We start from the raw sequence: 27,987 nt of genomic DNA, 5'->3' as shown, positions 1-27,987 counted from the left end.
TTCCTTCAAGTCTAGACCAGAGTAGATCAAAGGGATACAACTCAGGTTTGCCTGAGAATAGGACTTGATTTCTGGACCATGATAGGACTCTGGTCAAGGATGGTATATACCTAATAAGAACCGGTTTTTAAAATGTACTTGCTTAGAATCTTTTAAATCTAATCAAAAAAATTTTAAACTATAAAGGGAAGAAGAAGAAAACTGCCTATTACGTAACAATCAAGCTAGACACTATAGAGAGTAGCCACCAGATATATAAGAATAGAAGCAGAGGCTTCCAGAAATTCACATGAGACCACGTAAAAGTAAGTAGACAGCAATAAAATCCATGGCCTCTGATGTAGATGCTGATACACTAATGCACAAAGGATGGATAACAAGCAGGGAGAACTAGAGACTGTTACACAAGAAGGAAAGTTTGACCTCATTAAGATTTTGTGGAATGAGACCCATGACTGGAATATGGCATAGAAGGGTTTGCCTTATTCCAAAGGAATGGAATATTCCAAAGGATTGGAAGGGGATGGGAGTGGAGTTAAGCACTGTATTTTAAACACATATGTTTATGTGAGGAAATAGAGGAACCAGAGAAGGTAAGCATAGTAAAGAACATTTGAGTAAAGATCAATGGACACAGAAAGAGACACATCATTGCTGTTAGCGTACACTACATATCACCGAGACAGACCACAAGAGGAAACAGCTGAGTAGTTTAGGAAACATCAAAGTCCCAGCAAGACAACACGAAGTTGAAGTGATATGGAACTTTACTTAAACAGATATCTGCTGGACTAGACTCTATGCCCAAATCAGAGTAGCTAATATTTCCTAAAGTTGATTTAATGATAATTTTATCTTTCAAAATGTGGACAATTTGAATCTCCCCAGCAAGGAAAAGAGAGGCACCACTGTGTAGCAGACAGAGGGGTAGCCTTAACTCTTAGTGCCGCCACAACAATTCTCTAAAACTGTAAGTTATATAGGAGTGTGCAAACCAGGTGTTACCTATACTGATGAGATCACAGGTCCAGACTAGGCCAAACAAGGAGGAACTGATTGCTGGGGGGCAGTGAGTACTCCATCTTAGAACAAAATAAAGAAAGTCATATAAAATCTGATATGAATCACAGATTAAAAAAAAATTTCAACTATTTCCTAAAAGGATCCCAGGACCTATAATTCTACTGAGGAAGTCAGTCCAAAAGAGCTGAAAAAAATCTCAAAAATGAAAATCTGAAGATACAGAAGAGAAAAAATGAGGAGGAGCAAAGAGGAGGGGATTGCTTAAAGAGATGAATGTGAATACAAAGGGGAACTCATAAATCAATTCAGGTTTTTTAAGACATGTAGAAGACAAAGACAGGGAACAGGATTAAATCAAATGAGTTCTTACAGTCATGGTCACATAAGAATATCATCTGGAGTATAAAAACACTGAATGACTTAAAGTTGGCAAGGAAAGCTAGAGATTTTTATTGTCACTTCTTTTTAGTCACATTAGGGGAAAATAAAGATAAAAGTAAGGATAAGATGGCAGCTAGGGGTAGATGGCATGATGAAAACGGGCAAAGAGAAGGAAGAGCTATTCAACCCTTATTTTGCTTCTAGTTTTTTTTTTTCCTCCCAAAGAGCATGATATTTAGGATGGAAAGGACAGGGCAAAAAAAAAAGAATTGAAAATAGGGATTTGAAACTCAAAATAGTTAGGAAGATATTAAGAGAGCACCTTAGGTGCCCTTGATGAATCCAAGTACCCAACTTTGATGGAATATATCCTAGAGTTTTGAAAAAACTGAAAGGGATGACTGCTGAATTATTAACTAATCTTTGAAGGACCATGGAGAATTGAAGAGCTCTCACAGCATTATAGAACAAATATCGTGCTTTTCAAAAAAGATTAAGTAAACAAGGATTTATTAAGCCATGTCTCATTCTTCTCCAGGCCACATTCTGGAACTTCCTCTACCATACTACCCAACGGCACTTTCTTTCCCCCTCCCACTCCCCTACTCTGCTTTCAGCTTCCTTTTGTGCTGTCTTCCCTCATAAGATTGTTAATTCCTGGAAGGTCAGGGATTATCTTTCTTTCTATTTGAATTTGTATTCCCAGAATTTAGCACAGTGCCAGGCAGGTACTAAGAGCTTAATAAATGTTTATTGACTAACAGTCTGTCTACTACCCATCAGGCATGCTGCCAAGAGTCCAAGATTCAAAGAAAGGCAAAAATGGTCTCTAAACTCAATTATCGGTGAAGACAACATGCAAACAACGAACGAAAAAAATATATGCAGGAACTGGAAATAACCTAAGAGGGAAGGCACTCACATTAAGGAGATAGGAGAATGTAATCTTCAAACTACAGGCAAAACCTTGACTGATTGCAGATAAAATTCTACAACATATTATTAAAGAGATAGCATGTGAACATCTAGAAAAAAGTTGGGCTACAAAAAGCCAGCATGGCTTCATGAAAAATATCCTGCCAGACTAGCTTCAATTCTATTTTTGACAAAGTTGTGAGTCTAGTAGATAAGAGATATGTTGTAGATATAATTTATGTAGATTTTCTTGAAGCCTTTCAAAGCCTCTCTTATTATTCTTAAGGGAAAAAAATAGAGAAAAATGATTCAGTGTCAACTTAGGAGGAAGCCTTTAGTGGAGAACTGTAGGGATCTGCGCTGTCTAACATTGTTATCAGTGACCTGGAAAAGTCATAGATGGTATATATGGACCACATTTAAGAGAAGAAAGAGTTGGAAAGGATAGCTAACATTGGAGTAGAGAGACTGAATCACAAAAGATCTGGACTATATAGAACTTGACTTAACTGTGCTAATGAAAAAGACCATCCACAAATATTTTAGAAGTACGTTAAGAGACAAAAACTACTCCTTTACAGAAAATATAATAGCAAAGAAACAAACATTTTTAGAAAAAAAAAATTAAGACAGCCTTTCAAGATAGGTTGATGTAGTGAAAACTTTAAAAAGTGAGAAGTATAAAATTCTTCAGTGTTTTGGAATAACTAAAACTTAACCTTCAAATAATAACTGCACATTTCAAGAATGTATAGATGATATATTAGAATTCTCTACTTCTAATTAATGATTCATTATGTTGTCTTTTTTTAATGGTTCATACATTAACTTTGAATGGCACACATAAAATAACTGAGATAAGTGTAAATTTTTATGCTTGTGATTAAAAAAAATCAACTTCACATACATAAGATGGGGGACATGTCACAGAAATTCATCTAAAAACAGCTACTGGATTGTGGGCATCATGAGTCAAAGGTGGGATATACCAACTCCTAAAACTGTTGTTCCACATCAACCTCCAAGATAGATTAAAAAAAAAAATGGGGATTCAGTGAACCTGTAAGTGGTGGAGATTGAAGCTTCTATTGAAAGGAAGATTCAACTCAGAAACAACCTCTATAATATTTGTTCCCTTAAGAACCACCAGAGGATTCTGGGAAGATGGTGGAGTAGGTCAGAAAATTCCAAGCTCTCCAGGTTTCCCCCACAAATAGTGCCTCAGGGCTAACATAGAGCAGTAAAAATAAATAAGACTAGGGGCAGAACAGTGGCCCTCCTGAGACAATTGGAGAAGATCTGAAGAAAAATCCCAGGATGAACTGTGGTCCCTGTTAGGTATATACCTCCAAGCTAGTTCCACTTAAACTGGGGTTTAACTGGTTGGGAAGCAACCTTCACTCCATCCACAGGAACTTTTACCCCCAGGACAGTGAGCAGAGTTGGGAATCTGAGCTGGGGAACATTGGGGGAACCTCTGTTGACAAAAAATGCCAAACCTAGCTGTGTTGCAGAGACGCAGTGGGGGAGGGCAAGAAGGAACCAGCACATACCTGATGAGTGCAGAAGCAGTGGGGCAGGGACACCACTGGCTATGGGCACTTACAGGAGGCCAGAGGTCTTGGTTTCAGTTCCAGGCCAGAGGGGAGAACTGAAGGAGGATCTGAGGCCAGAGTCACCATCCCCTATACCCGAGGACTAGAGGCGATTACAAAAACTAAGCTGCTACAAATAAAATTTTAATAAATGGACAGGCAAAGGAGAAAGAATCCAACCATACAGAGTTGCTATGGGAAGAGAAAAGACTGGGGTTCATCTTCAGAGGAGGATACTGAAGCAAAGAAACCCTACTCTACCCCAAAGAGTAACATCAAATGGTCACCTGCCCAAAAAAGAATTCATTGAAGAACTTAACAAAGACTTCAAAACTCAAATGAGAAAGATTGAGGAAAAACTTTAAAAAAAAATTATAACAATCCAAGAAAAACAAAAAAAAATTATGAAAAGAAAGTTAACCAATTAGAAAAGGAGATGCAGAATCTTAAGGAAAAAAACAACTTGAAAATAAGAATTGGGCAAGGGGTGGGGCAGCTAGGTGGTGCAGTGGATAAGACAGAGCTCTGGCCTTGGAGTCAGGTGGACCTGAGTTCAAATGTGACCTCAGACATGATATTCACTAGCTGTATGACCCTGGGCAAGCCACTTAACCCCAATTTTCTCATCAAAAAAAAGCATTAAAAAAAATTGGGCAAGGGGAAGCCAGTGAAGTTATAAGAGATCAAGAAATAATAAAACAAAATAGAAAAATGAAAAAAACAGAAAACATGAAACATCTCATAAGAAAAACAACTGATCTGGAGAACAGATCAAGAAGAAAAAACATATGAATAATCAGACCACCTGAAAGCTAAGATCAAAAAAGGAATCTTGATACAATAATACAATAAATTAAAGAAAAATTTTCTGAAGCATTAGAACAAAAGGAAAAAATAGAAATAGAAAAAGCCCACCAATCACCACCTGAGAGAGATCCTACAAGGAAAATTCACAGGAATATCACAGTCAAATTCCAAAACCCCCAGCTTAAGGATAAAATATTACAAGCAACAAGAAAAAAACAATTTAAATATGGCAGTGCCACAAACAGAATCACACAAGACCTAGCAATGGCAACACTGAAAGACTGCAGGTCTTTGCTTCCCCAGAATGTGACCGTGCCTTCAACATATTCATTTCATCAAATATTTGTTAAGCTCCTACTGTGTGGCTGGCACAGAGATAGAAACTACGTTGAAGGCACGGTCACATTCTGGGGAAGCAAAGTCAAAAGGAAAAACAATCCCTCCATTAAGGTGCCTACTTGCTACTGGAAGACACAATACATAAACAGATAACATATTATATATATATATATATATATATATAATATATATATATATATATATATATATATATATATATATATATATGTATATATATATGTATATATGTATATATGTATGTATGTATATGATTATTTGATGAAGGATATTACACTAAAAACTAGGGAAATTGAGTGGCTTACCGTAGGTTGCATGTAAACTAAACCAAGAAGTAAGCTAAAGATTTCCCCAAAGACCTACTTTAAACATTTTCTTGTTTGTTCAAAGTGATAAACACTACAGTGTCACAAATAATTCCAAAGTAGCTAAACGTGACAAGCCCTAGAAACATGGTGAGAAGTTTGATGGTTATCTTCTTGTCTTCTTCCTTGAAATTTATTCCTGAACATAATCTTACAATACTACTATAACAGTTTTAGCCAGGTGACAACAGCAGGGAAGGATATATTACACATAAGTGAATTTTCCAGAGAGCAAAAAGTTACCCTTTTACCACATCAAATTAATTTTTAAAAAATCATTCCCTTAAACTGTTGCTCTTTAAAATATCTGTTAATTTCTCCTGAACTATGATATTTATTTATAATATCTAGGCCAATGTCATTAACTACTTAAACACTACAAAAAATAATTTGGTTAAAACAACGACCTTTCTACTTCTCTCTAGCATCTAGAAATTCATTTCCTTTTTATATGACTGTTTCAGTGGACTTAGTATGTCAAATGGGAAAAGATCTGATGCTATTTATTGAAACCAGCAGGAAATGTGGCTAGAAATGTTTCTCACTGTATCTTAAGATAAGTGGAAAAGAAAAGCCTCAATAAAAAAAATACTGTGAATTTATTAAGCACTACCATAGGTACGAGACCTGTTTAAGTGTTGATATACAACATACATTAAACGTTTTGCCATGTTAAAAAAGGTTAACATTGAAAGGATAATGATGTTGGAAAAACATTTCCTCAAAGAGAAAACTACAAATTTTGCCATAATAATCTCAATAACAAAAAAAAAACAAATTAGGTGAACAGTGAAAAAGAAAGATTTCCACAGCATTAAAGCGTGAAGTTCCTTGAAGAAAATAATAAAGACACTTTCAAAAAGCTAAGAGCTCTCAAGAAATATGAGAAAAAGCACAATTGTTTAAATAATAGAAGAAAAAAGGGATTAAAAGGAAAGTCAAGGCAAAGAGCAGAAAGTAGAACTGAGGGGGGAAATGTATTATGACTAATGACAAGAAATGAAAGACAAAATGACAGCTGATCAAAATCTGTAACAGTACACGGTCAAATACTGTTGTCAGTATCTACAAATACTATTAAAATCTGTGATCTATGCAGAGTCTAGTATACAAGTTCCATTCAGATGTGGAAGTAAAATGCTTTGTATTATTTGACTACACAGACTACTTCTCTACAGGCTAACTCAAAATATTTTAATTTGGCAGGTTTTTCATTCTACCAATGCAAAGGGAAAGGGAAAAAAATGAAAGGATGTCAAGAATTTTTAAAAATGAATTTATTACTACTTACTTTCACAAATAACAACAGCTTAGTAATGGAAGAAAAAAAGATCTGGGTTCAAGTCCCATCTCTGACACAAATTGGCTAGCTATTTCCTTGAATAAGTCAGTCAACGAGGATTTATTAAGTGTTTACTCTGGCCGAGATGTGGCACTGTGGATGCAAAGAAAGGCAAAGGCAGACACACACACACACACACACACACACACACACACACACACACACACACACACACAGAATCTCTGTCAAGGAACATACATTCTAATAAAAAAGGTAACATGTAAATATCTAGGTGGATACAAGATGGATAAAAATAAAGCATTAGTAGCTGGGAAAGACCAGAAAAGGCCTCTTGCAGAAGGAAAGATTTTACTGCAGTCTGGAAGGAAGCCATTGAGGCAATTGAGGCAGGGCTATGGGGCCATAACTGTTGAGGCATGAAGGACAGCCAGTGCAAAGGCATGTAGAGTAGAAATTAAGTATTTGAGGAGCTGTAAATTGTCACTGTCACTGCTTCACAGAATGGTTGGGGAGGTAAGTAAAGTGTAAGAAAGCTGGAAAGGTAGAAAGGGACCAGTTTATGAAGAGGTGACACCAAACAAAGGAGCTTATATTTGATTCTGGAGGTAAAAAGGAGACACTAAAATTCTTTGGAAAGGGAAAGTGACACAGTCAAACCTATGCTTTAGAAAATTCACTTTGGTGGTTGAGAGGAGGATGGATTAGAGTAGGGAATACTTGCAGTACTTTCTCTTGAGGGAGAACAATCAGCTAGAAGCTATTTCAATAGTTGTGATGAGACCTTAAATATGGTTGTGGGTGTATAGTTGAAGAGGAAAGGATAGATACATCAGAGATGCTGTGAAGTAAGAGATTACAAGATATGCAAACAATTTAGATATGTGGGGTGCACAAAAGTAAGGCATCAAGGATGACACCAAGGTTGTGGGTCTGCATAATTTGAAGGATAGGCAGTGACAGAGAAATTTGGGAGGGAGAAGAGTTTGTGGGAGAAAATATTGAGCTCTGTTTTGGACAAACTGAGTTTGAGAGGCCTACAGGCATCCAGTTTGAGATGCCCAAGGGGTAACTGGAGATGTGTGACCACAGCTTAGAAGAGAGATTAAGGCTGGTAATACACATCTGGGCAATAACTAAACACATGGGAGCTGATGAGATCATCAAGTGAAACAGAATTAAAAGAGAAGAGGGTCCAGGATAGAGCTTTGGGGTACACCTATGGTGAGCAGGTATGACCCAGATGAGGTACCAACAAAGGAGACTGAGAAGGAAGAGTTGGACAGATAGGAGAAGCAGAAGAGAGCAGTGTTACAAAACCTAGAGAGGACAGTGTATTTACAAGGTGCTAAAGAAAAGTTAAACAGAGTCAGATTTGAGAAAAGGACATTTGATCTGGCAATTAAGAAAGCATTGCTAACTTTGGATAGAGTTTCGGGTAAGTGATGTCTGAAGCCAGACTGAAAAGGATTTAGAAGAGAATGAAAGGGAAGGAAGTAGAGGCACTAATGTTGATGGCTTTAAAAAAAAAATTAGTCATGAAAAGGAGAAGAGATGTAGTATGAGTGCTAGCAAGATGCTAGAATCAAGTAAAGGTTATTTTAAAGATAGGGGAGACATGAACCTGTTCTTAAGAAGCCAAGATGGAGTCAGTGGACAGGGAGACAATGAAGATAAGTAAACAATGGGAATGGAGAACCCAGGAAGGAATGGAATCAAAGGAGAAGGTTTTGTTCTTAAAAAGTAGAAAGGCCACCTCTTCATCTAAGACTGGAGGAAAATAGAAGAATCACATGAGATAAGGAAGGGAGAGGAAGCTCTTGAGAAAAGTTCTCTTTTTTTCTGTTCAATATGAAGTAAAGTGAAGGAGTGAAAGGAGGAAGTGGTGTGGGAGGGTTGAAAAAAGAAAATTTTGGAAAAAACTGATTTGGAGAGTGGGATAGGTTATCAATTATGGGGAAGTAATAAGATCACACTGCTGTAGTGGGAGTCTAGTTGAGATTATATGATCTAAATCTGTAGTGGAAGAACTCAGCACAGTTTTGTGATTTTTGCAGGAGTAAAAGAGGAAGATGACAGAAACAATCCACCATGAAAGGACAAGGGAACAAGGGATTAAACATTAGAAAATATTACTCTCTCTACCTACTGGCAAAACAAACAAATGCAGTTATGATGTTTTCTGCTTTGGCTTTTGAGGCAATCAAGGACGGAAAATAGTGCAGACTTGAGTTGGTTTACCAAGGAATCTACATAGAAAAATGAGAAAAATGTAGTCAATGAATGGAGTGATGGCCTGGGAAAGAACTGAGGGATCGAGGGAATAGAGGTCAAGATAAGTATGAAGAAAAGAGTTATGGGTTATAAGATACAGCAAAAGATGGAATGATAAAAAGAATATATTCAAATAAAGGAATTTCAGAGTTCATGAATGTGGAAGTAGACCACTTTGGGTGGTGGCAAGGTCAAAGGTGTAATCTGTGTGTAGCTGAGGTGATGTGGAGGAATAGGCTATGAAACTGAGTAGATTAAGGAACTGTTACGTAAGAGGATTTGAAGGGATATCAATGTGTATGTTAGAGAGCCCTAGTATGAGGGCAAAAAATGGAAAAGAGAGAAAAATTATGAGCCAGACTATAAATTCATTGAGAAAGGAAGGAGAAAGACCTGGGTGATCTACCCTTGGAAGTCTTCAGATAACAAGCATTGGGCTTTGTATTCGGCCATAGGTTTAGATAGCTTGAATCTCATAGGGAAGTTGCTTAAATGAAAGGAGTTGGGAGAGGATCTGCAAAGTAACAGTGGGGAGAAGTCATCCTCTCAGAGCCCCAAAGCAACCCTTAAGACTATAAATTGCAAAGGAGCTGCCAGTTTTTAACAGTACAGTAAGTTTTCTCCCAAGGAAATCACTATGAAATATGAAGTCTAGTATGGAGGGAAATACATTCATACATATACACACACACACACACACACACACACACATATATATATATATATAAATAAACAGATTACCAATTTTATTAATGTGATGCAAAAATGAGTGCAGACATGCAGATAACTAGTTTGGAATGTCTAATAACTGGTGATATGGGAGAGTTTTGGAGAAAGCAGAATGGATTTATACTTTGGGGCATCATCTGTATAAAGATGAGAACCCATGGGAGCTGATGAGGTCAAAGAGAAAGCACAGAAGAAAAAGAGAAGGCCTAACTTTGGAGTATACCTACAATTACGAAGTGAAATACGGCAGATAACTCAGCAAAATAGACTTGAGAAGGAGGATTAAAACAGATAAGAGAACAAAGAAAGAGCAGTATCATGAAAGCCCAGAGAACAAATATCAGGAAATAAACTGGTTGGAGTGTTAGATGCTGTAAGGAAGTTAAATAAATATTATTAGACATGTTTATTGTGTTTGTTAATAACATAAATAACAGTCTATTAGTTATATATTTGTGTGGCGTTTGTTTTATATTTATTGTTGATGTTTTATATTCATAGTATAATGTAACTAGTATGTCTATATTTATTATATTTAAATAATTATCAAATATATATTGGAGAAAGAAAACGTAATCAAAGTTGGCACTTAAAAGATTGCTAGTAACTTTGGAGAGAGAAGTTTCAAGCAGAAAGGGGATAAGCATTTATATGGTGCCTACTACGTGCCAGGCAATGTGCTAAACACTTTATAAATATCTCATCTAATCTTCACAACAACCTCGTAAGAAGATTAAATTGATTATGCATCATTTTTTAATTGATCCTATTTATAGTTAATTGATTTTTGTGCTAAAACCACCCAAGTCATGGTTCTTTGTTGCTGAACTTAGTTCAGAAATTCCATTGGCCTATGAGTTAAGTTTAGAAATCCAGTTCTCTTGCTAATCACTGTTCTATTTTTGCCTTAACGAAACCTGTAATCCTTGAGGAATGAGTTTGGACACCAGAGGGTCTGGTCTAGTATCTTTATACCACCAAGCTATCCTTCAAGTATGTCTAGGTTGCTATCCAAAGAAGTCTGTCCCACTATCTCCGACCTTGCAGATGGACTCAAGCAATGAACATTTTTTAGTTACAGGAGGGAAGAAGGGAGTCGTGGCTATTCCCTTATTCCCAAATTCTAACCAATGATACTGTTTTCCACACCAATAATGTTGTTCAACCCCATGATATCACCAATCCTATAACCAATTATATTATTTCCTTACCTACCCTATTCTGTTCTTTATTCTAACCTTATAGAAAGAGTTAAATCTTTATCTTGGGGTCTTTTGGCTTACTGAGGCAGTAATTAGATCCATTCTACTGGTGGATAGCATCCCTGTTAATAAAATGTTGCCTTGCTTGGAGAAAATATGCCTCAGTCTACCTTTGTTAAATTTCACTAGTGACATCTGCAAAGTAAATACTATTATTATCCCCATTTTATAGCTGAAGAACCAAGGCAGACAGAGGTTAAGTGACTGCCAAGGGTAAAAAATCTACAAAGTGCCTGAGGCTAGATTTGAACCTAGGTCTTCTTGACTCCAGGCCCAGTGCTCTATATCCACTGTGCCATCTACCTCCCAACTGAGAGCTGAGTTCAGAAGTTAGACTGTAAGGGACTAAAAAGTGACTGAGAAGAAGAGGAATCAGTAAGTGTAGACATATATTTTTCTAGGTGTTTAGTACCCAAGATATATAGAAAACTAACAAAAATACACAAGTAAGCACGTGCACTCACAAAACCAAAACCCTTTCCCCCAAAAGATAAGCAGTCAAAAGATATAAGAATCAATTCTGAAAAGAACTGCAAACTATTAATAATCATGTACAAGAATTTTGCAAATTATTAATAAGATAAATGCAAACTAAGAGAACCCTAAAGTGTGCCTCATACCCAGAAAATTGTCAAAGATGATGAAAAATGTGAATAGTCAATGTTGTATGAGTGGGGGAAACATAGATGCCCTCTTGCAATAATGGCGGAGCTATGGATTAGTACCATCATTCTGGATAGTAATGTGTAAATAAATGCAAATAATGTGCCTAAAATGTCCATTGCTATCGACCCAGAGATTTCATTGCTAGGCATATACCCCAAGAAGGTCAGTGAAAAACAGAAAGGTTCCATATAGATTAAAATATTTAATACAGCTCCACCCCCCCTTATTTTGGTGGTAGCAAAAGACTAGAAATAAAATAGATGCCCATAGACTAGGGAAAAGATAAACAAATTGTGGTACATGAATGTAATGGAACGTTATTGAACTATCAAAAGGCAAGAATACAATGAATACAGAGAAGCATAGAAAGACACGTAAACTGATGCAAAATGAAGTAAGCAAAGACAAGAAAACAATATATAGCATGACGACAATAATACAAATGAAAAGACCAGCAACCCTGAAACAATGTATAATGAATTATGCCAAATTACAAGAACACTCTTGGCTCCAATGATGATCTATCAGAACAGAACTCCTCCTACTTCTTTGCAGAGGTGAGGGGGGTTCACAGGTGTGGAGCATTGAATATAATGTCCAGTTTTTTTATGTATTTATCAGTTTTATTGATTTTTTTCTCTTCCTTTTTCTTTTAAAAATTATTTGTCTTAAGGGAATTTTTTTTTCTAATAGCAGTACTTTTCTACAATTAATCAACTGACAAGCATTTAATAAGGGCATACTATGTAGCAGACCCTGTCTTAGGTATGAGGGATACAGAGGCTTTTTGGCCTCAGAAAGCTTATATTCTGTCTCAGGGAAACAACAACCACAATCACAACCACACCCATGTACAAGAGACTAAGAGACTTCTGGCCAAGATAGCTACCTGAATAGGAGAGGGCAGCCCAATTCTCATATACCCACTCCAATGACACCATCTAGTTTGTATCAAATAATGATTAAGAAATCAAAAAAGAAACCATGGTGATAGTTCTACCCAGGAACTTCACAGAAGTCAGACAATAGCTCAGAGTAAGAGTGAAGAACCCCTCTATCCCAAACTCCAATAAAGCTAGTGCCAGGGTCTCTCAGCCTGACTGGGATACCTATAAGGCTCTGTGTCTGAAAGCAGCAAAAGTGAAGGGCTCCTATGAGAAAGTCTGTGGAAGGCCATGGTACAGGAACAGGCACTGATGAAAGCAGTGCCAACCAGAATAGCACCACCCAATGTGGTGCCAGAACACTCAAACCAGGATAACACAGGCCCAGGAGCTCTGAGGTCCTGAATCATCTCTTCTGATATGCCAGAAGGTCCTGAAGATTCAGTGCTCTGAACCTCAAAAATAGGTGGGGGGATCTTAACCTTAGGAGGTGGGGGTCAGTGCAAAAGGGTCAACCATTCCACCCTAGAGCTGAACAAGGAGCATAGGTTGGCCCTGCCACAATGCTCCCATTCATAAATTAAAGCTAGAAGGATGAGTAAATCAAAGAACATTAAGTTTAAGTACCAAAAATTATTAACCTAACACCATAACAAATGTAAGCAGATACTCAAGGGAAAAAATGGACTTTCCATAAGGACTATATGAATACCTAGAAAACATTAAGCAAGAGCTTTAAAAAAAATTTTAAATAAATACTTTTGAGGAAAACTTTGAAGGAAAATAAGTAACTTAGAAGAAAAAGTAGCAAACTTTACCAAGAAACGTAATCCCCAAAACCAGAACAGCCCAAAAGGAAATGAAAGATTCCTTAAAATACCAAAAAATATTTGAAAAAATTCAAAAGACTGAAATAAATGGAAGAAAATATAAGCTATTTGCTATCAACAACAACATATCTGAAGAACATTTCAAGGAGAAATAAATTAGAAATCACTGAACTCCCTGAAAACTACGATTTTTTTAAAAGGTCTTTACACTGTATTTCAAGAGATAACAAGTGACTAATAAAAACAAAAGGCAAAGTAAAGCAGAAAGGATCTACCTATCATCTCCTGGAAGCCCAAAATAAAAGGTCCTAGAAATGTCTTAGCCAAAATCCAACACTCCGATGTTAAAGAAAAAATACTGCAAGTAAGCACGAGTTACTATAGCTGGATCATACAAGACTGGCAGCATGTACTAAAAACCCAAGAGTTGCTGGAACATAATACGACAAAAAGTTTACAACCAAGAATAACAACCTGAAAAGCTGAATCTTTCAAGGAGGAAAATGGACCTTTAATGAAATAGAGAAATTTCAAACATTTTTTCTGAAAAGACCAGACCTGAGTAGGAACTTTGAAAACAAATCCAAGAAACCTAGAAAGGTAAATTTATTGAGCAATTGGCAGGAGGAAGTGGATATATGTTTTAATTGTTAACATTCTAGTAGTAAGAGAAGAAATAAGTTTGCTATCTTCAAAGAATATTGAGGGTTAAGAAACTTGGGGAAAGGCAAGTAGATTGGTTGTATTTTTCAAATTTTAAGAGAGAAAAGGGAAAGGAAGATTAAAAAGGGGAGTACACTAGTATAAAAGGGAGGAAGAAGGGGTTAAAGCAACTTCCTTGTTCTCATAATTAGTGTGTAGAAGGATATACAAACATGGATACACACACACGTGTGTGTGTGTGTGTGTGTGTGTGTGTAGGGAGGAGTTGTCAGATGAATCTTTTATTTAAAATGGACAAAGGAAGGTTGAACACACACACACACACACACACACACACACACACACACACACACACACAGAGAGAAAAAAAAACTCAACAAGGAAATAAGTGGGGTTGATGGGGGTGGTTAAGAGAAAGGATGATGCCAGAGAAGGAATAGCCACAAGCAAAACAAAGTTCCTGATCCTGAAAGTGGGAATCTAAAAGGAAAAAAGAAAACCAAAGAACTAGAATCTCCACGGTTAGGTGCCTTAGATTGACTTTTGGACATTTGGCAAAAGCCTAAGCAAATTATGGCATATGAATATAATACAATATATTGTGCTATAAGCCATGATCAGAAACAATTTCACTCAATCCTGGGTAGTATGAATTGATACAGAATGAAATAAGACAAGCTAGGGGATTTATTGACAGACAATACTGTAAAAAAAACCTTTGGGGGCAGCTAGGTGGCACAGTGGATATAGCACCGGCCCTGGAGTCAGGAGGACCTGAGTTCAAATCTAGCCTCAGACACATGATACTCACTAGCTGTGTGACCCTGGGCAAGTCACTTAACCCTGATTGCCTCACCAAAAAAACAAAAAAAAGGAAGGAAAGAAAGAAAGAAAGAAAGAAAGAAAGAAAGAAAGAAAGAAAGAAAGAAAGAAAGAAAGAAAGAAAGAAAGAAAGAAAGAAAGAAAGAAAGAAAGAAAGAAAGACAGACAACTTTGAAAGACTTAATAGCTCTGATCAAAGAGTCCTCATTCCTGTCTAGGCTGCACTCTTAATTCTTCTGGATCTTTCTCTACAGAAACCACTTCTTCTGGAAGCTCACTCAGCCTCTTTGACTATACTTCTGGACTTTCATACATTGAAATTATCCTCTGGTTCCTCACAGAATCTGCTAAGGAGAAGGCTTGGGCCAGTCATGTCTTCATCCCTTTACAGACTGAAGTCCTGACTCTCTCAGACTTTTCTACAATGTGTCCAACTGGGTACCCCTCCTCTTTTAGTTCTTTTTTTTATAATGTAAGCTACTTGAGGCAGAGGCTGTCTTTTTTTGTGCTTGTATTTGTATTCCTCGTACTTAGCACAATACCTGGCGTATAGTAACAGTTTGTTAAATGCTGGATAATTTGATAAAAATGACAAACCATGTCTTCAGAGGGTCCCTGATGAAGCATGTTACTCACTTCCAGATAGAAAAGTGATGGATACTAAGTACAAAGACATATATTTTTGGACATGGCTACTGTGTGGATTTCTTTGACTGTGCTTACTTGTTACAAATGTGTCTTGTTTTTGTTTTTCCCCTATTCTTTTCTCAGTTAATTGAAAGGAGGGGGTGAGTTAACAATAGTGGTGACAAAAAAAAGAGGGCCATTGTAACATTTTAAAAAAGCACAAAAGAGAACAGAGGGAAGTTCAGATATAAAGAAGGACAGACGAGCAGGACAGTTTTCAAAGCAAAGGGCAGAATTTTTTATATTTTTTTTCATCAAGCAGTATGAAACAGATTCATGGTTTCATAAAGACTCCTCTTTTGTGTTCTACTGCATATGGAATGCTCTTTTTTAATGCTTAAGTTCAAAATACAAAATATTTAAAAATACAAGGTAGTTTTGATGAGTGGAAGGGAAGCATCATTTGTAGCTGGGAGAACTGGGAAACATCTCATGTAGGAGGCAGAAATCTGTGACCTGCTCACAGGATATGTTGATATTCTATTGATCTTTTGGACATATTTATGTCTGTCTTTTATACTATTTTTTTTTGCAAAACCCACATGAAAAACCAGCATTCAGTAGTCAAGATAATTGTTATACTAATACCTTTTCTTGAATTCTATTGTCATACAAATAGCATATTTCAGAAATTGTAGTGAAATATACACTAGAAAGTATTAAGGGCTGTTAAGGGATCCTCTGAATATGTCTTTTTGAGTTGCCATATTTTCCAAAAACATCAGACCCAGGGCATGCAGGAGGCCCTAAATGTGTCAAGGATGAAACTCCCCCTGAGCTGACATAATTTGTTGCTGCACCCCAAGCTGGACTCCCTACCCGTTCTTGGAAGACACAGCAGGCGCCAGCCAATCTGTGCCAGGCTGGGATAATGCCTGTGCTGCTGGGGTCTTTTGCAGATAAGCAGACCCTTCTATCTTCATAGCCTAGCTAGCAGACCCCAAGGGAAAAGAATGAAGCTTTTGCCTTCACCTTGCTCCTCTCTGCGGGGAGTGGTCTTATCGTTTTCCCACCTTTGCTGCACCATTCCCCTCCTATGTCATGCCCCTTCCTGGTATCCCCACCTTCCTTTGTCCTGCTATTATAAAAATATAAATTTCTATAAAGACTGGGAACCCTTCTGGTTCCACATGCATGCTCATTTCTCTTGTAATAAACCTGGTTTTCATGTTAAGTCTTACAATGTTGTGACTGCCTGTTGACAAAAGTTAAAGAATTTTTCAATGACTATGCAAATTACTCAATTCAGTATTAACCATCAAAACCACAAAAAGGCTGATGACAATCAGTAAATTATTTAATACTTTTATCAAATTATATTATAATGAAATCTCAGGTAACCAGAAGGCACAGGAAATAAAATATTTTGATTAACAGAACTTTAAAACCCTATATAAATCAAGATTAGATCAAATGCTTATAAAATGTATTCCTTCACTTCTTTGTCTCAGTAAATAAAATATACTAAACAGAAATGAATACTTCAGTCTCCAGAAAGGCTTTAGTATCTTTATTAAGAAAATTAATTCTCATATATAGTACTTGTTGATGATCAAAAGGTATAGGAAACTGGGCTGAATTTGTACTGAAATTTAAAATGTCAGCTTGCTTTTTTGTGATTTACCTCCTGCTAAAAGAGTAAACAAGTTCAATCTACCGTGGGTCCTAATTAGTTGGTTTCTCAGTTTTTATAGCCTAATTTTTAGCACTAAAGTAAATTCTACAATCATCTTTACAACCTATTTCTGTTTAACCTTCATGTTTGAAAATAATTAAATTCAATCTAAAATTATATGACATACTTGGAGATATTTAAATTTTTGCCTGAAATGTAGCTTTTACATTAATTCATGAAATACTTTTATTTTTAGTAGACATTTTGAAGAAATGAGGGGAATAAATTACTTAAATCTAGATTATATTTCCCCAAGAAAATACAAATCAAATACTTTAATTCCAAAATAATTCCATAATTTTTCTATGATTCACCAAACAAAACGAAATCCACAGTCATTAAACAAGCTCTGCTAAAACTGCAGGGCAATTCTTCCTTTTTCTAAACAAGGCCTCTTTGATGGAACCTTTGTATCAAAAAAGAGATGTAAACTGCGAGACAGGATCTGTTATTTTAGAACAGGGTTATCAGTAAAATGCTAAGGGAGTCATAACTGGTGATACTGAAAACTCATGATAAAAATGGTGGCAGGCCTAAAAAAACCTCAGCTCTGAAATGGAATGTCTGAAGGATGGAAAATGTTGATGCTGAGCAGCTTTATAAAACACAAGGGTGTTCTTGAGACATGCTCAAGGTAATAATGGAATGATTATACATACCTCTGCCAACAAAAGGGGTGAACTTTGATGGCACATTTCATTGTAAGAAACTATCACAAGAGATAAAATTCAAAAGAGAATTAAACGAATTCTAGGATAGATATTTCCTCTTTGACACATATAGGGACTGAATACTCCTTTTTTACTTTCACTGCCAAGGGAAGTGGGTTCCACAGCTTTTCTAGTTGGGAGTGGGGCACATTCAACTTTCTCTAAACAATTTCCTTACCAATGATGCTGAGATTGCACAGGGTCACAGCCTTGGCCCTAGACTTTCCCATTTGCACTTATCAGGTCATTTGAGGAACTGTGGCTCATTCCTTGGCTAGATTTAGAATCTGACTGACAGGCTTCCACCCCCAATACCAACCCAGAAGTGAATAGAGAGAACTTGTCTCACTCCCCTCAAGCACCCAGGCTATATTTGTTAAAGGGACATTGCATTCCATGTTTGTCTATTGTCCACCAACATCTAAACTTATTAATAACAAATAATAGCTTTATGTCAGATTATTTGTGCTGTATTCATCCCTAAAATGAGGAAAGTGAATCAATCAACACAGTCCTTAAATGTAAGCAACTGAAAGCTTCCTATGACAACTCACTTAAAGTTAAAGCAATGAGACTAAACAGGTACTGTCAAGATATTGTTGGTTGTCAGAAAGATACTCATAGAATAACAATGAAAGAAAATGAAGATAATGAGAAAAGGGAGGGATTTCACCCCGTCATCTGATTTTTACATTAGCTACTAACAATACTAAATACAAAAGAGATGATGCTTTAAGATCTGTGTGTTCTGCAAAGTGATTAGCATAATTTAACCTGAAGATACAACCTGTTCATTTTGATTCCTTTTTTAGAAAATACAGGCATGTAGAAATTAAGCTACTTATGCACTGACTTGATTTTTCCCCTCTGAGAAAGAAACAGAAGTACACAAGCTTTGTATCCTATTGTACATTTTTCTGATTCAGAAGAAACAAGGTTGTCTTCCCAGTGCTTCTGTCAACCACTGATACCGTTTGTGATTTAAAAAATAAAATGCAATCAAAGCAAGTTTCTAAAACAGTCAAAAGTTAGAAAACAATTCAATGAGGAAGGATGATAGGAAGTAATGAGGATGATGCACATATGCACACACGCACATATGCACACACACACACAGCTCAACAACAAAAAACATTAAAAATATTTTTGATAATATGCATTTTCCACTGAGATGAGAAACAAAACAACACAATAGCAATATTTCACATTAGAAGGTAGCTGAAGTGAATAGTTCTACAAAAGCTGAAATGGGAGGATCGGGAAGAAAAAATGAATGAATAGAAGGACATCAAAGGATCTAAGAAATGAAAAAAAACATATTTGAAACAGGAATATAGTACTAAAAAGAAAAGTTAAGAAAAAATGGTGAAAACACATGTATAGAAACTGTTCTCACTAAAGAAAAAAATGACAGCTGCAGAACACAATAGTGAATGATAGAAATATATTGTAAATATATTACTTTTTTGCTGACTTTTTAATAATTTTTAAAAACATATTTCTCTGTAGGAAATTCAAACAGGATGATCAACAGTACTGATGATTAGCCAAAAAAATACATAAAGAACAATCAGATGAGTTTTTTCAGAAACTTTCCCTACTACATTCTGTCAAGAGCTGCTAATTATGCTGAATTTCCTAAGAACCAATTAACTTACTGATGGTGACAATCACTAATTGCATTTGGCATTTTTTAATGAAAAAGGATATTTAAAAAAGAGGTAGGGACTATTATTTTTTTCTTTGTACTCACAAACACTTTTACTAAAATTATCTCATGTGCCCAAAATGTAAACCTACAGACAATATTGTTTTATAGGCCACTGCTGGTCCTATTTTTGTCATCTAGTTTTCTTCCACAAAGGGGGAAACATAGACCAAGGCAAAGATAACCAAAAACAATCAGGTTCATCACTAATCAAATCAAGGCATGTGAGAGAGAACAGTAAGGAAGATTTTCTTATAATTATTATCAAAATGCAGTGGCTCTGAAGTATATTTGAAAGAAAAACTATGTTCAAGTTTCAAATATAATGAAAAATTTGACCTTGTTTGTCATGATTCAGATCATAATCTTAATGTTAACTGTCCCAAATTTTTAGTTTTTTTTAAGCATTAAAGACTATTTCCCTTAGGAACATAAAGATGTTGATGTAATAGAAAATTATGAATAGGAAATTTCTTGCCTTTTCTTTCATTGAGCACATACAGTAAAGAATACAGAATAAAATTCCAGAATGACTTTATTGTGTAAGCACTGAATAAAAAAACTGTTTCTCAACTACCACTTGATAGAATGCTTAATTTATATAAAACCATTATTGTTTAAGTTTATGTCAGTCCCTGGCATGAGACTTCACCTGACTTAATGTAGTTTTAAATCTCTAAATTTCCTAAATGGAAAGTGACCTCTATAGCTGTAGCCTACTAGATATTCAATGGGCCTCAAAAATATTGAATACTCAAAACAAATTATCTCCTCTTTTGTAGGCAGAAAATGAAAGACAAATCTGAAGGGTGGGGGCATAAATTAGTACCTTTGAACAAAATAATCTGCTAAAATACTCTTCTCTCCAAGGACATAAAACTGTTCTGCTATTTTAACCAAAGTGAATTTTATGTTTTTCCTGCCAATTTACATTCTTAAATTCTAAAAGCAAAGGCCCAAACCAAGGTCCTAAATAAATTGTTTTAACCATAGTTTGCCAGTTCCTCATCTTCATTAAACTAACTACATGGGTGGAAGGTGATGTAACTAGAGCACTTTGGCCACTTAAACATGCTTATTGACACCTTAACCCCATGCTGATAGCCAGCTGGGGTTCAATGAATACTTGTTAACTTGATTCACTGTATAATAGAGCTACAATATTTCAAAAGAGTTATTATTCTATCTGGGTAGATATCCCGATATGGGCATAGATCTCACCATTCTCCCAGACCTTGGTGGTCAGCCTCCTAGGGATAAGACCCTCTGAAATTAACTAAATTTCAGATACAGGTCTAAGGCCAGATACAGTTCGTTGTTGAACCTGTATCTAAAGCCTCTACCTTCATAGGCCCCACCAAAGTCTGGATTAGTCTTCAAGAACCCATGATCACATCAATACCACCATAAGATAAAGAACTGGGACTTTACTGGACGTTTAACATACTTTTCATAAAATAAGAATTCTTGGCTTACTATGCTTTTCAAACTTGAAAAAAGTGTGCATTAAACTAACTATATTATTTTTATCAGTGATTATAACTGGAATGCGTTCTGCTCCAGAAAGTTTCGCCACTGTGACATCACTGTGTACCCTGACAGTAGTTTCATACTGAAATTAATTCTGAGGATTTAAAATTATGGAGGACTGGGGATTCTGTAACAAGGCCCCAACTTCTTCATGTTTCATCTATGTATGTATATATAATTTTTTCCTCTTTACTGATAAGCAGAAATGACAATAGTGATTAAGCACTGATTCTTGACATACTGAATGACAAATCACTGATGTGGAGGTCTGCAATCTTGAAGTATAATGATCTTTTTCTCCATCACGCATTTCAGCATTCCTATTAACACATTTGTTCTGCCTATCTTCTGCTCTGGCTTTCTTACATAAACACATCCAGGTCTCTCTTACCCTAAACAAGCAAACAAAACAACAACGACAACAACTACTACTACTACTACTACTACTACTAATACTACTAATACTACTACTACTGCTACTACTGCTACTACTATTACTTCATTAGCCCTTATCAACCCCAGGCTATGTCATATATTTCTCCTCCGTTTCAGAGCCAAATTCCGAGAAAAAACAGATGTCTCCATTCTGGATTTAAACCCCATGATCCCAAATGAAATTAAGCTCTCTGATATTAGTAGGAATCACTTATTTGCTAAATTGGTTGGCCTTTTCTTAGTCTTTATCTCTTTAACCACTCTGAAGCGACTCTTTGAGTCTGGATGAATACTCTTCCAGATATTCATGACATTGCTCTGGCTTGATTCTCATAGCTATATGACCACTCCTCCTAGACCACTGCTAAATCACTACCCTTGTCCTACTTCTAAATGAAGGCATTGTTTCAGGCTCTGTCCTGGGGTCCTCATCTCTTCTATTGTCTCTTCTTGATAACCTCATTTGCTCTACATGGCATAGTGGACAAAGCAGTTGGAGTCAGGAAAACCTGACTGGGACTTGCAGTCAGGATGTTTTGGGTTCAAATACCATCTGCTTCATATACTTATTACCTATATGACCTTGAGCAAATCATTTAACCTGTTTCTCAGTTTCCTCATCTGTAAAATGGAGATAAGAGCACCCAGAGTTTCTGTGAGTATCCTATAAAATACTATGTGTCAAGTTCTCTGCAAACTGAGCACTCTATAAAAATTATCACTGTTATTACTAACCATCTTTATGCAGATGACTCTCATATCCATATATCTAGCCTGTCTCGTTTCTGAACTTGAGTCCAAGATCACTCACTGCCTAGTGGATATCTCCTCCTGGATGTCCTATTGGCATCTTACACTCAATATATCCCAAACAGAACTCATGATCTTTCCTATAACTCACCCTTTTTCTCAACTTCCCTACTGCAGTAGATGGTACTACCATTTTTTTTCAGCCAACCAGGTTCATAACCTTGGAGTAAGTTAACCTGTACTTTTCCAGTCTCTGTCAACCCCATATCCAACTAGTTGCCAAGTATCATCAGTATAACTTCCACAACAGTTCTCCTTTCATCCTTTGTATCTCCATTGCTGACTACCACTCTAAATTAGGTTCCCATTATCTTTTACCTGTTCTTTAACAACAGCCTCATAATTGGTCTCCCTACATTCAGTCTCATTCCTTTCCAATTCATCCTCCACACAGCTTCCAACTTAATATTCCTAAAGCACAGGTCTGTCCCTGGTATTCCTTGCCCAAGAAGTTTAAGTGCATTCTTAAGTGCCTTTTGGTTAAAATATAAAACCCTATATCTGGTATTTAAAGCCCTCTACAATATGTTTTTAACCTACTTGTCTAGTCTTAATGATTCTTCTCTCCTTGCATTCCATGTTCCAATTAAAATAGCTCATTAAGTCTTCCCCATATTATGACATTCCATCTCTCACTTCCATGATTTTGTATAGGTTCCTCATATCCAGAGTGTTCTCTGTACTCATCTCTGCCTCTTCCTTCCTTCAGAGCATGGTTTGTGTGTCATCTCCAGCAAGAGGCCTTGCCTGACTCCCCCTAGGTGTTGGTATTCTCTTCCTCTTGAGATCACTCAGTATAACTTTACATTTACTTCAGTCAATCCACAAACTTAATTCAGTGTCTATTCTACATTATCTGCCACTATTTTAGGCCCTTAGTACAAAAAGAAAAAAGTAAAAGTTGGTATCCTCCAGGAAATAAAAATCTAAATCGGAAGATAACATACACATATATAGGTACATAGAAAATAGAAAGTGCCAAAAATCCTAGCACAGTTTGAAGCTATTAAACTGCACTAAAATTTTGGGGATACCCTAAATAAACAAAATAAACTTGTAATTTTTATTTATAATCTATATTCCTCCAGCAGAATTTAAGTGTGTACCTCTCAGAGTGCAAAGGCTATATATGTGGTAATTTCATATCTTCAGCACAGTACAAAAGAATATGAAAGATCACTTTGGTACTCTTAGCAAAAATAGGCCAAAAAGAGCAACTCTTAAAATATATGCTTACTTTCTCTCCATAAAATTATTATGAAGATAGTCTCTGCACAGACTGAGGAATTGCAGATAGAAAAGGAGCTTTATTTCCCAGAAAAGAAATATGGACTAGATTGTATTAGAGACTTTGGAAGCTGTTAAATAGCTTCCAATAATCCCCAGCTACTTGCTTCGTGTAAATACCTGTATCTTAAACACTAATATTCTCCAAGATAACATGAGCTAAGCTTTAAAAAATAATTAGGGGTTCCAAGAGAAGTGACGGGATCATAATATCATAGCTCTGGAATTGCATGGGTCCTTAGAAATCTTCAGGTCCAACCAACAGATGAGGAAAATAAGGCACAGAAAGTTTAAGTCACTTGTCCATGGTCTCACAACTAGTAAATGTTTGAGGCAAGATTCAAACTCAGGTCTTCTTTACTCTAAATTCAATGCACAACACCATATTGCCCTCCTTGAAGGGAGGAGAGAGAACATCCCAAGCATGGGGGAAACTTGTATAAAAGGCAAAATGATATGTCATGAGAAGGAAACATCAAATATTATGTTCTGGTTGGAATGTAAATAGGAGAAAGATGTAATCAGCCTGTAAAGTCAGGCTAGAACTTAGTTTCAACTCCCCATTGGCCCCTTCTCCCTTCCCCACCCATGTGTATGTTTTCCCCCTTTAGACTGTAAGTACTTTGTGGGCAGGGATGGTCTTTGTTATCTTTGTTATCTCCAGCCCAGCAGTAGTTGGAGCTTAATAAATGTTTATTGAATTGAACTGACTGTAAAGGGCTTTAAAAAATGCCAGATAGAGTCAATAAGTAGCCACTACGAGGAGTGTCACAGTCAGATCTTTGCAAAGAGAAAGATCAAGAAGGCTATTTCAATTATAGGTTAAGAGGTAATGGGAAGCCTGAATTATGGTGGTAGCCATGCGAGTGGAAGAATATTTTTGACATACATAAAATGCTAAAATAGAAAAAAAAAATTAAGTCTAATAGGTAGGATAGATCCTTTAAAAAGGATTTATGGGAAAAAAAAATGTATACAAGTATTATACAGGAAGAGGAGATAACTGGGCTATAATCTTTACTGTTCAGGGGAGTACACAGCACTGAAAACATGGATACGTTTAAATATCTATAAGCATTAAAATCCTCCAGTGTCAAATATTGAAGCTGTCAGTGCTTCATTTACTATACATTATTAAATGTACCAAAAAGGGTCTTTTTATTATGGGTAATTTCACCCTCATGGTTCAAGGGTTGGGAAACCTGTGGCCTCAAGGCCACATGTGGCCTTCTAGGTCCTCGGGTACAGCCATCTGACTGAGTGCAAGTTTTATAGAACAGATCCATCTGTTCTATGAAGTTTGGATTCAGTCAAAGAGCTGTACTTAAGGACCTAGAGGGCCACATGTGGCCTCAAGGCCACAGGTTCCCCACCCCTGCCCTAACCCATATTTTCCAATTTTTTTTCTTCAGTTTCAGGACTAGGAAGATCTACGATTATTGTTCAAAAACATTTTAAGAAATATATAGCTAACATCAAATCAGGAAGAATTAAAACTAAAATTTATTCTTAAATAACCAAAAGATAAAGAATTGAAAAAGTGGCATTAGCACATATGGTAACATCAACAACTTTCACTAAATAAGAGTAAATGGAGCTATCACAACTATTAGAGTGCTGAAGATTGATTGCTACTGTGGAATCCTATGCCCTCCAGAAAAATAAAAAATCATCTTCATCTTTAAATCAGTTATTGAATATGAACAGTATATGTTACATTCAACCCTTCATTAGTCTCCCTCATCTAGCATTACTTCTTATTCCTTCCTGGATGATGCTTTTGCCCCCTTTGGTCAATGATACCAGCAGAGGTTCATGAAGTTTTTCATATATCTATGAACACTCATCTCTGTGCCTTTTGTGGGGTCATTCATTACCTCAATTAGGAAGATCTTCTCACTTCACATTATCTAAATTATCTGCCTCCCTCAAGACAAAAGAAAAAACAAAACCTTTTCAAATCCCACCTTCAGGAAATACTACAATTAAAAAAAAACTATCAACATTTCAACTCCATATTCAAAGACTCACCAAGGTCTTCTTTTCCTACATGTCCATCCTGTACAGTCAATAAAATTTACATTTAATAAGCACCCACTATGTGCCAAGCACTGTAGCACTGTGTGTAGTATTATTAGTATTATATCAAATTCATGTTAAGCACTATTATGCACTGCTTGGTACCATATTACCCAGACAAACCTATATCAGAAACATCTGACAACATTTAATATGATATATTTACACGTGTGTGTTACCCTGTTGTATGTTTCTCTCTTTTTTCTTCTTAAGAAAAGTTCTTCAAAGACCAAGGTTTAGTCTTTGGTACAATATATATTCATACTCAGGACCAAGCTCTGGAATGGCCCTTATAGATCAACTAATCTAGCTCCACTTTACAAAGGAGCAAACTGAGTCCAAAGAAGTCAAGTAATTTGCCTAAGGTGATACATGGTAGTGAGAGCGCTACAAAAGGTCACATAAATAATAACTCTGTACAGTTTACAAAACACTTTCATAACAACAAACTTATGAGGTACATAATAAAACTTTACAGCATTTTGCAGATGAAGAAGCTAAAGTCTTCTCACCCCAAAATCAGTATTTTATTCATTACACCATGGGAACCTGAACAAAGAGTACACACATGCTGTAAGAACCCTTTTCCCAATTGCTCAGCTTTACATTCCCCTTTTTGAATTCCTTTCCCAGAAGAGTGATACAGTTCCCAGGTCCAAGGATCAGAGCATCAGTGAAGTGCTGGAATAGACATTAGATCTAGTTCCATTTTAAACGAAAAATAAAAATTGAATTCCAGAGAGACCATGACTTAAGAATGGTAGTAAATGATTCAAACCCAGCTCCTCTGACTCTCAATTTTTAAAAAAGGAAGAAAAAAACCCAACCTCTTTCCATGCTACTGCGCTGATTCTACAGGAAAACGTGCACCTTTGGGAAGTCATAACCAAACCCCTCCTCTGGAGGCACTTCTGGTCTTAGCTGGCCTACAAACCCTAACTTTGGTGCCTGTCCCCTTCCCCCCTTCCTCTTTGCCCCAAGAAGCAAAAGGAACATTTGAAAGACAATTCAAATGGACTCTTTCTTCCATGTCCCCCAGGAAGACCACTCCCCGACTCCCAAACCCTTTTTTTTTTGGCTATACGTAGTCAAAACCTTTCCAAAGTTCATGGCCCCCTCCCCAGTTTATCAGAAACTAAACCTCCATTTCTCCTTCCCCCAGAAATCCCATCTTCCTCAAAGCCCATTCTACCTCCCCCAGCCCCTTTTCCCAGATGCCCTCATTCTCATCTTTTGTGCAGGGAATACTATCCCCTTTCCTTCCAAAAGGGAGCTCAGCAGGGGGTACTACACACTTCCTCCCGAGAGGGAAGGGGGGGGTCGTCCGGCGCGAGCTCTCAAAAGGCGCATGCGCCCCCACTCGGCGCTCAGAGCCGGAGCGCGGGCGCCGCAGGTCGGGCGCATTGCGGGTTTGGGGGAAGGAAGCAACCTAGAGGAGGGAGGGGGGATTCTCCAGCGTGGAGCGGGGATGTTAGGGGGCTGCGAAGGCGGCTGGGGGGCCGCGGCCGCCGGGGCAGGAGACGAGGCAGAGGGTGACTTACAATTTCAGCATCCACTCCCCCTCCAGCACCAGGGTCCAGTTGGAGGAGGTCATAGCTCGGACCCGGCTGTGCTCCTCCTGCCCTGCCGCCGCCGCCGAAGGGGGCCCGGCCAGCGCCACGGCCACGGCCACGGCCATGGCCACGGCAGTGGCCACGAGGCGCGGGGCCCCAGGCCCCCGGGCCGCCCTGGTGCTCGGGCCGGCCATGTTGAAAGGCAGGAGGGAAGACCAGCTTTGAAAGTCAGGAAGTGAAGCAGAGGCTGGCTCTGCGGCGGGGAGGGGGGCGGGCTCCGGTTTTTTTTCCCTCCCCCCGCTCACCACCTCAGGCCCCCACCCTTTTCTCCCTTTCTTTTTTAAGGTGGTCTGGAGAGATTCCCCGACTCCCCAGCCTCTTAACCTGAGCGGAGGGTCCCCCAGGTTGGGTCTTTGACCAGAGCAAATCGGGAGGAAAAGCCGGAAAGCCCAGGCCGCCCTCCCCCCCCCCAGCCCCTAGTCTCCATCCTCTCAGCCTCAGGTCCTTCCACGCCTTCTTTTCCTTTTCACTAGCATTTGGGCTTGGGGTGGTTGCTATGGCAACGAGCGCCCTTTCCTCCCCTCCTTTTGATGGTTGCCACAGCCGAAAATAAACGATGAGCCAACTTGCTTTTATTAAA

General features: G+C 37.4%; 1 protein-coding gene across 1 annotated transcript in view; it reads right to left on the bottom strand.

Annotated features, from left to right (window-relative positions):
• The window catches only part of TMX4 (thioredoxin related transmembrane protein 4), a 95,387-nt gene extending 67,798 nt beyond the window's left edge, over positions 1 to 27,589 (bottom strand). Inside the window, exon 1 of the mRNA XM_020985649.2 lies at positions 27,336 to 27,589. Within this exon, the coding sequence (XP_020841308.1) occupies positions 27,336 to 27,541 (206 nt within the window). The 5' untranslated portion in view covers positions 27,542 to 27,589. The remainder of the gene's footprint in view (positions 1 to 27,335) is intronic.
• Between the last annotated feature and the right edge of the window lie 398 nt (positions 27,590 to 27,987).

The sequence above is a fragment of the Phascolarctos cinereus genome, unplaced genomic scaffold (assembly GCF_003287225.1).
Source record: "Phascolarctos cinereus isolate Bilbo 61053 unplaced genomic scaffold, phaCin_HiC Scaffold_2;HRSCAF=192, whole genome shotgun sequence".
Classification (NCBI taxonomy): Eukaryota; Metazoa; Chordata; class Mammalia; order Diprotodontia; family Phascolarctidae; genus Phascolarctos; species Phascolarctos cinereus.
Note: the sequence above shows the minus strand (reverse complement) of the source record. Positions and strands in the feature narration are given on the sequence as shown.